The 9073-nt window shown below is 40.3% G+C and overlaps 1 protein-coding gene across 5 annotated transcripts; it reads left to right on the top strand.

Annotated features, from left to right (window-relative positions):
* Positions 1-267: 267 nt before the first annotated feature.
* Positions 268-9057, top strand: LOC133469984 (cyclic nucleotide-gated cation channel beta-3-like). Of its 5 annotated transcripts, XM_061757728.1 has the most exons (18): positions 269-595; positions 951-993; positions 1213-1378; positions 3684-3838; positions 3957-4274; positions 4361-4569; positions 4688-4738; positions 4812-4898; positions 4968-5032; positions 5110-5232; positions 6155-6296; positions 6560-6719; positions 6809-6906; positions 6992-7075; positions 7187-7305; positions 8163-8315; positions 8471-8621; positions 8712-9057. In XM_061757728.1, exons 1-18 carry the CDS (start codon positions 461-463, stop codon positions 8727-8729), a joined length of 2277 nt encoding a protein of 758 aa, XP_061613712.1. In that variant the 5' UTR covers positions 269-460; the 3' UTR covers positions 8730-9057. The 5 variants fall into 5 exon arrangements, with proteins under 5 accessions (XP_061613711.1, XP_061613713.1, XP_061613712.1 ...); XM_061757727.1 differs by having other exon boundaries at positions 268-595; positions 8471-9057; XM_061757731.1 differs by having other exon boundaries at positions 462-595; positions 861-993; positions 3689-3838; positions 8471-9057.
* Positions 9058-9073: the final 16 nt, after the last annotated feature.

Below are 9073 nucleotides of genomic sequence, written 5' to 3'. Positions count from 1 at the left end.
AAAACTTGTTTTCAAAAATAAGGCAAAAACAAATGGAAAAACAATAATATCGTACATGTTCCTATAACGGAAAAGCCATGAAAACGCCATACTGTACAAATCACACACACACAAAAAAGGAAAGTCATAAGCCATTATGTATCTCAAGAGTATGTAAATGCTATTAATTGCTGTGAGTCCCTTCATTAGGTACACTATGTACTCCACCATGCTTGCATCTATTCTTTGTGAGCTTTAGCGGTGAGCCATAATCCTCTTGGGATCTTGTATGAGATGGTGACGGGCTTAGACGTCCCTTGTGGAGGTGACGGGGGCTATTCTCCCTGCAAGAGTATTAGTGGTGCTAAAAGCAGCAGCAACACTGCAGCCAACTCATTCAGAGGGAAAGAGAAGAACGCGGCATAGAAGAGATCTTACACATTTTTGCCAATCTATACATTACCCTCAGGGTCACTTGGATATGTTTGGTAGATTTAAGGGCTTTCTTGGTGGCCCGCAGATCCCAGCATCTCCTGCCACCAACAGAGGAGCTCCTGACCCTGGTCAAGACCCACCACCAACTCCTGCTCCTCCTCCAGCTCCTGCTGGAAGCAAGGTAAAGAAAAAGAAGAAGAAGAAGAAAGATTTACTGAACATCCCTGACCACTGACGTTTGCTTTTGTATGTAATTATGTGCACACTTGCCGACCACAACGTGCAATGAAATGCAATACAAGAACTATGTCCCTATGCATACTTTCAGTTTTCATAAGAGCTATTCTTTGTAGCAGCATGTTTAGTGTCACAGTTGTAGTTTGCAGTACTACTCGTCATTATTCTGAGAGGTCATTCTAAATTTCTGTCATTCTCATGTTGTGAAGCACTGCCGAGAGTCGTGTCTGGTTTCCAAAGAAAAATGGGACTCCATTAAACAAGCCTCAACTAACGAACCATCTGACTTTGTGCTGTAGGACAATAAAGCTACCGAAAAGGAAAATGCCGACCAACCTCAGGGTGAGTCTTATTATTTGAAATGAAATGATGCACTCCTGTTTGATATGTATTATGTCAAATTGACTGTATGTAGTTGCTACTGCTTTAATAGAATCGAAGCTGAATTTTAGAATATATTTCCGTGATACGAGTACTTGGAAGATATGGTCATGCATTGTCTTCGTCAATCAAGCTATATATTACTGCCTACTGGTTGAAAGTGTGATAAATCAATTCCAGGCCCAGCACCTGCGACAGCAACAGAACCAGCACCAGCACCAGTACCAGTACCTGCACCAGTACCAGCACCAGCACCAGCACCAGCACCAGCACCAGCCACAGCGGCGGCTCCAGCCCCGGCTCCTACTGAAGCCACAGTCAACCCTGATCAAATTGGACCAGAGGGGTAAGAAATCCAATCTTTGGCCTTGAATTTGTACTGTAATCAACACAGAATAAAATAGTATACAGTATAAAGCAATGATTCTCAACTGGTGGGTCGGGAGCCATTTAAAAAATGTATAGCATAATACTTCATTCTGTTGAAATCTTTACAGTGGCTTTGGTCTGCAGCCTTCATTACATTTCCGAAAAAAGGAGATAAACTATTGATGTTGCACTTTCCTCAAAAGAAGAGATCAGTGCCAAGATGTAAATGTTTGTACCTGCATTTATGTTCATCCTGTTTCTAAATAAGGTCCTCCGAAAGGCAATTTTAGCATGTGTAGATTATGTTTAAATTTTAAAATATGCTATTTTTGAACATTGCATGTTCTCTATAGTTCCTAACTTCTGTAAAAAGTGGGTCGCGACATAGCAACAATAGAAAAATGTGTCTTGCAGGGTGACAACAGTTGAGAATCAATAGTATAAAGCAAGAAATGACAGAGAGGCCAACATTCGTGTATTTTGTAGTACTGTATTTTCCTCTCACCAGTTGCATAATGTATACCAAAACACACTCTGGCTGAGATTTCAATGTTGAGGGGGACAGTATCAAATTAATCAATCAGATTCCCTGGCAAGATGACAGGGAGAGACGAAGAAAGTCCTTAGAGACGAACACAGTATGTGAGATCTTGATGCGCTGGAGCAGCATGCATATTAACGAGACGATGAGCCCAGAGTAGATTAAAAGCTTTTCAGCTTTTGTGATTTAAGAAGCTCAATATGGCGACTTCTGGCCCGGCAATATAAACCAATGAGTGACAGGTAAAGACAGATACAACTGATCCTTCCACTTTTAATCACTTCTCTAAATGAGTGGACCTGTTGTTCAATTTTAATTAGATGACATACTGTATATATAGAATGACCTGTATATTGGGGCCAACTTGTGAGTAACAGGTGAACAGACAGCGTACTAATGTGTCATACACCTTATTAGAGATGAACAGTGGCTGTGTTATGGAATCGCTCACTCATTCCCTACTCCGGGGATGTCAGACTCATTTTTTGTCGCAGGCCACATCGTAGTTATGGTTTCCCTCGGAGGGCCGTTATGACTGAGAACTCACAGAAATTATCGCCTCATATAATTACATATACTGTACACAACAAATTGATGGAGAACTAGCTTTGAAATCAGAATCCAATAAAAAGATGTTTGTTCAGCTCTAATCAAATTTATTTTAAAGGTCCCATATTTTGGCTATTTAGACCTCTATTAGAGTGACTCTCTAACATGGACTTAGTATAAGAGTCAATTTCATTTAAAAAAACATTTTTTTTTTTTTAAAAACACCTTGGTTTTGTCATACGAGTGTCCAGAAAAGGCCCCTCTGACAGCTGCTTTTGTTTGACCCAGTTTTGTATCCGATTTGTCCATGTTTGGTTAAGACCGAGCCCCCTTTCCTCTGATCGGTTGCCTCCGTGTCGAAGACACCTGTACAATACTCCCTAAGAAAAATGTTACTGGGGGATTTTTACATAGTGGACTATATAGTGCGCCCATATGTGAAAGAAAAAAAAATTAATGGATATTTTCACACCACAACACATGAATTTGTTTCATACTCAAAATCCTCCCACAGAAACAGAAAGAAAAAATATTTTTATGTATCGGCGCAAAGGTACATAGAGCAACACAAAATGACGTGTTTAGTTTAGGATTTGAAGTCCTGATTTGCAAATTCTTCTCGGGTGTTTGTTTCTTGAGGTCGTCCAATTACTGTCATGGCGGCACCTTTGGAAACTTTCAACTACATATTTATACAGTACGGTATATGAAAGCATATTGCTCAATCACTCAGTCATATTTGTGCATCTACTGGTAAGTTTACAAGTTTGTCATTTACAGAGGGGAGATTCTGATACTGTACTGTGTTGAAGTCCCAATTTTTATTTTATTTTTTTTTGTCTTTAAATTTAAACATCCATCCATTTTCTACAGCATTTGTCCTCATTAGGGTCAGTTTAAATAATCCAAGTATTATTATAAAAATACTTTAACCACAGTGTCGTTTCATGTATTCATTTATTCATTTAATGAAAGAACACAAACGCATTCCATTGGAGTCCAATTCCATTAGAAGGTATTGCTAAAGTAAAACCACTCGGGGGCACCATATGCTCATGTTTCTAGGTTTCTCGGTTTCTTTCTTCCAATCTTCCAATCTTCCAATCATGTGCCGTTGTTGTTGTTGTTTATATATATACACACAGTATATACAATATGTGAAAGGGAGGCTGACTGTAATGTATTTATTCAGAACAGAGGCAGCCCCCCCTCCACCAATCGTAATCAACCCGTATTCTGATGAGCAGCTTCGCTCCATCGTGAAGCGGATGAGAGAGAGACTTGATGTCTACAAGGAGAAAGTGACTGATCAATATGCTTCATCACCGGAGATTAGCCCCCCTGTCAGTGAGTACAAACGCCATCTGTTCTCCACTAATTTGGATACTCAGCTTCGTCTCAGATGTGTCATAAAGCATAAAGTAGTTCTGATGTGATACGTAGAACTAAAATTGTGTGCGTTCAGCGCCACTCTTGGTTAAAGACCACTATGCTGAAGTTGTGGAGGAGAGGAAAAGGCGAGCGGAGGAGGAGCGGATCAAAAAAGAGGAGGCTGAGAGGAAAAAGAAGGAAGAGCAGGAGAAGAAAAAGAAAGAGAATGAGCAGAAAAAGAAGGAAGAGGAGGAGAAAAAGAAATTGGAGGCAAAAGAAGGGAAAGAAGAGAAGACACAAGACTTTAAGGCTGTCTTTATGGAGAAAATGTGGACTTGTGTGGATGTCTTTCTGAAGCCCCTCGAGAACTGTATGGACTCTATGCTGGGGAGCACCATTGATCCTTTCACAGGTGAACACAGATTAAGTTTCAAACAACAAAATAATGATTTCCTGTTACCATTCACTTCAATTCCTTATTGTCATTCACCGTCTTAGATCGTCGCTACATTGCCTGGCTGAGCGTGGTGACTCTCGCCTTCAACTACAACACCTGGTTCATTACTGCCCGGCTCTCTTTTCCCTACCACACTGAGTGGGCAATCCCTTACTGGTTTGCCTTGGACCTGCTGGCTGACCTCATCTACCTCACAGACAGCATCGTCTTCCAGTCTCGCAAACAGTTTGTCAAAGCAGGAGACATCATCGTAAGTTGTCAATTACCCACCTGTGGATTTTCTGGAGGATTTACATTCTTGTTAAAATATAAAAACTAAAAAAAAAAAATATATATATATATATATATATATATATGTATATTCTCAGAAAGATGGAAAGATGACAAAGAAGAATTACAGAGAAACAGAGAGATTTATGGTATGGTCTTGCATGTTACTTTAATGATGAGGAGATCATAGTCAGCTGAACTTTGTCTTTGTTTTCTCAACAGGCCGACATAGTGTCAGTCTTACCCTTTGACTTACTCTACTTCCAGTTTGGATTCAAATCCATTTTCCGAGCAAACCGCTTGCTAAAGGTGAATATATAGTGTGTGTTTTTGCTGTTCACTTGGTGCCGCTGTTGACTTTTCCCCCACAATTCCAAGGCGGATACATTTTTCGAGTTTAGCGACCGCCTGGAAAGTATCATGGCGAAGGCTTACATCTGGAGGTAAGTTGTAAGACAGCAACTCAACCATGGATTGATGGATGACTATAAAGAAACTACCTTCTTTACTGTGCTATTAGAGTTATTCGCACCATCGGCTATCTCCTCTTCGTCCTCCACCTCAACGCCTGCTTCTACTATGTAGCTTCAGTCTACCAGGGCATTGGTCAAACCAAGTGGGTCTACTCTGGACTGGGAAATGCGTAAGTAGTATTTCTCCATTCTCCTAGCACTAGCATCTGTTTTCTTTTTTGTTTACTGTATATGGTCTTGATTTGTCTGTCAGTCTAAAACTATTTGATGAGTAAATCATCAATCTTTAATCTTTTGGATGCTCGGGTCACTGTGAGCAGGCGCGTTGACATGATGAAGCTGGTGCAAGTTGTCCTGCCATAAATCTCACCTCTTCTTGCGCACTGAATGAAGGAAAAGCGGAAGGCTCTCGTTGTAGACGTGCTGGTTTATCCTCGGGCCCACACTGAAGGGAAAAACCCATAGTTTGTAGTTTGGGTTTGAAGTACTGGATATCTTTTGTGACGCCAGTCCTGGAACGTTTCTGACACACCTTGTGTTTTTGTTTTGTTGTAGTCCCCATAAAGCAACTTGTCCAAATAAGGTTTGGGCCTGGTCCATTGATTGCGCTGTTTCAAATTATGCATGTAAGAGTTAAGTGAAATGCTGTAAACATGAGATTTTTGGGTTTTATCTGGAAGGTTTTGCATTCCCCTGTCTGCTTAGATCTCTTGTGTCAATCTCAAACATGTTTGATAATTAGTTTCCTATCATTAGCAGTGAAAAAACTGGACATTTCAAGAAATGTCACCAATGAGCAGCAGGTAGGTATTCGAAGCTGGCGTCAAAAGACGCTCCCGAGGAAGGATCCTACAAAGGCTTGCAGTTATGCAGTTTTCTTGTTTTGTTTTATATTTATTAATGTGATTATTTATATAATTTATAATTGGCAGCAAGATATCAAGGGAGTCAACAACAACAAAAAGGAAAAACAGTGATTTAAATATGTGAACAATGGACTCCAGCATGTGTATTAATTTCTATCAATGAACAGTCCAATAAGGTCCACTATGTTTACTAGTAGGCCCTTGAACACCCTCATCCTCTCTACAGGTACCTGCGTTGTTACTACTTTGCTGTCCGCAGTCTGATCAACATCGGGGGTCTTAATGAACCCCACACCGTCTTTGAGATAACGTTTCAGATGACGAACTTTTTCACGGGCATCTTTGTGTTCTCCAGTTTGATCGGACAGGTAAAATACAAAACACATTCTCCCCGCAGCTTGAAGACCCGATAGAAATGAACTTTTCCAAATTTGTCCTCACCTCATTAGAGTCGTGATAGACGAGAAAAACCAATCCATGTAGGAGTGACGCTTAGTTAGTGACGTCACCGCCCTGTCATCCATCACACAAATGTTGCTCAATGGTTGCCGATGGCATCAAAAAAGCTAAATGCATTTGAAAAATACTGTATATTTTGCTGTTTTCTGACTAATTATTCTCGTTGCTTCAGATGAGAGATGTCATTGGCGCAGCCACAGCAGGACAGACTTACTTCCGCTCGTCCATGGACGGCACCGTGGCCTACATGGTGACCAACCGCATCCCCTCCTTAGTCCAGAACAGAGTCCGCACCTGGTATACGTACACCTGGGATGCCCAGGGCATGCTGGGTCAGTGCGCCTTCATTTGTGTAAAGGAATCTTTTTTCACAAATGTGAAAAAGAAGAACTCAGTATTACTTCCCTCCTGATGCATCTAGATGAGTCTGAGCTGCTGGAGAAGATGCCTTTGGTAATGAGAACTGCCATCGCCGTGGACATCAACCTGACCACTTTCCAAAAGATAGACCTTTTCAAGGTGGCTGCATCTATAAGTATTTGTAAAGCACATAATCAGTCAGATTTTTGGCTGCGTGAGATTTATCATGCATATTTCCTTACAGGGCTGTGACCAGCAGATGTTGGTGGATATGTTACTGAGACTTAAGTCTATAATCTATTTGCCAGGAGATTTTGTTGTCAAGAAAGTAGGTTCGAGATACTTTATTCGATGATGGATTGCTAGTCTTTTGCTTCATAGTTAATTTTGTGGAATTATCCTATGGCCATCCACACGCACCCTTCTGCTTTCTCTGCAGGGTGACATTGGCAAAGAGATGTATATCATCAAGGGCGGAGCAGTGCAAGTGGTGGGAGGACCTGACAACAGTATTGTGTTTGTCACACTAAAGGCTGGCTGTGTGTTTGGAGAGATCAGGTCAGATATGCTTTATGCTCTTCGGTTAATATATATATTAATTAATTAATTGTGATTCATTAATTACAAAAATCAATTAGTTAGAAAAATTTACGCATTTTAATTGCTTTTTTTGTGTTCTAAACAATGTGGAACCTTTGTCAGTGCATGATTTCCTGGTACAACAATTACACTGATGCACATGTCAGAGCTCGGCTACCAAATGGAGGAATTGGATGAACCAGTGTTGATAAGACTGATGGGAGGCAAATTTCATTTAAAAAAAAAAAAAAAAAAAGATGAAAGCCTCCATAAGTGGAGTTTGTGCAATTTGTGCAAAAGGGAATTTTTACGTTCACCCGAAGCACTTCAAGCCTCCAACATGCGATTCAACTTTTCAACTGCCACAAAAAAAACTGTCCTAAAATGGCACTTTCATTTTAGGCCAGTTTAATTTTGGTCAGGGATATTTTCTATTAGTTTTTCTACAGTGTTGTGTTGAAATGCAATTGAATGCATTTTTTAGTTTCAGTTATCAATATTCCTGTCTGTGTCAATTATTTGATTGAGTCGTCCACGAAAGTCCATTTAATCTGAACTATGTTGCCTTTTAGGACAAATTTTGTAATACGATTTAAATGCGGGTAGGTTAATTGACAACTCTAAATTGCCCATAGGTGTGAATGTGAGTGCGAAAGGTTGTTTTTTTTGTATGTGCCCTGCGATTGGCTGGCAACCAGTTCAGGGTGTACCCCGCCTCCTGCCCGATGATAACTGGGATAGGCTAAAGCACGCCCGCGACCCTAGTGAGGAGAAGAGGCTCAGAAAATGGATCGATGGATGGATGTGTGTGTGTGTGTGCGTGTGTGTGTTATCAGTTTGCTGCAGTCATCCAAAGATGGAGGAAACAGACGGACAGCAAATGTCAAAGCCTCCGGATTTGCTAATCTTTTTGTCCTCGAGAAGAAAGACCTGTTTGATATTCTCGTCCACTACCCAGAGTCTCAGAAAGTGCTGGCCCGAAAGGGAAGGTGAGACAAATCCCTGCTGTCCTGTTACAAATCTATGTCTAAATTTAAAGGCTAATCTCATTTCAGTGGTCTCTTAGCTGATAATACTGTAATATGAACCCCCGTGAATCTATTGTTCGACTCTTTATTGACATTAAATGCACATGCCTGTATAGGAAACTAATGAAAGCCAAGGGTCCGGCAGCAGCTAAAGTAGAAGAGGAAAAGAAGAAAGGTCTGGCACTTTTTGGACCCAAACCACCCACACCCAAATTACTGCGACTCTTCGGTGGAGGCTTTAACAAAAAAATAATTGACAAACCTAAGGTAAGGTCACTTGTGAGTTCTTTTCAATTGTTTTGTGATCTTTACTCTATCTTTGTTGATCATTAACTTCTGTTATTCTTTTGTCCCTAGTCTGGTGGTGACTCTTGAGAGACACTTCTATTGATTCATTTTATCAACTCCATTTTGGGAGTTTATTTTTTATTTTAAGACTCATACCCCTCTTTTATTCTGATAGACCAATATATATTTTTTACTTTCCTGTCAATACCTAAGCTTTATTTACACTAATAATTCCTTAGAATTGAGTCTTGTTCTGTGACCCAGCCTGCACTATATTTTATGTATAAATGTACTTTATTGTGGCCGTCTGTTTACCGTCGTCTGCATTCACCTTCTGTCAATGCTCAGTGGTTGTAAAAATCTGTCAGATTATCCAAAAACTGCTACATTAAATGATTCCAATATTTAATAATAACTATAGCTGTGATTGA

Source organism: Phyllopteryx taeniolatus, chromosome 20 (genome assembly GCF_024500385.1).
Source record: "Phyllopteryx taeniolatus isolate TA_2022b chromosome 20, UOR_Ptae_1.2, whole genome shotgun sequence".
Taxonomy (NCBI): domain Eukaryota; kingdom Metazoa; phylum Chordata; class Actinopteri; order Syngnathiformes; family Syngnathidae; genus Phyllopteryx; species Phyllopteryx taeniolatus.
Note: the sequence above shows the minus strand (reverse complement) of the source record. Positions and strands in the feature narration are given on the sequence as shown.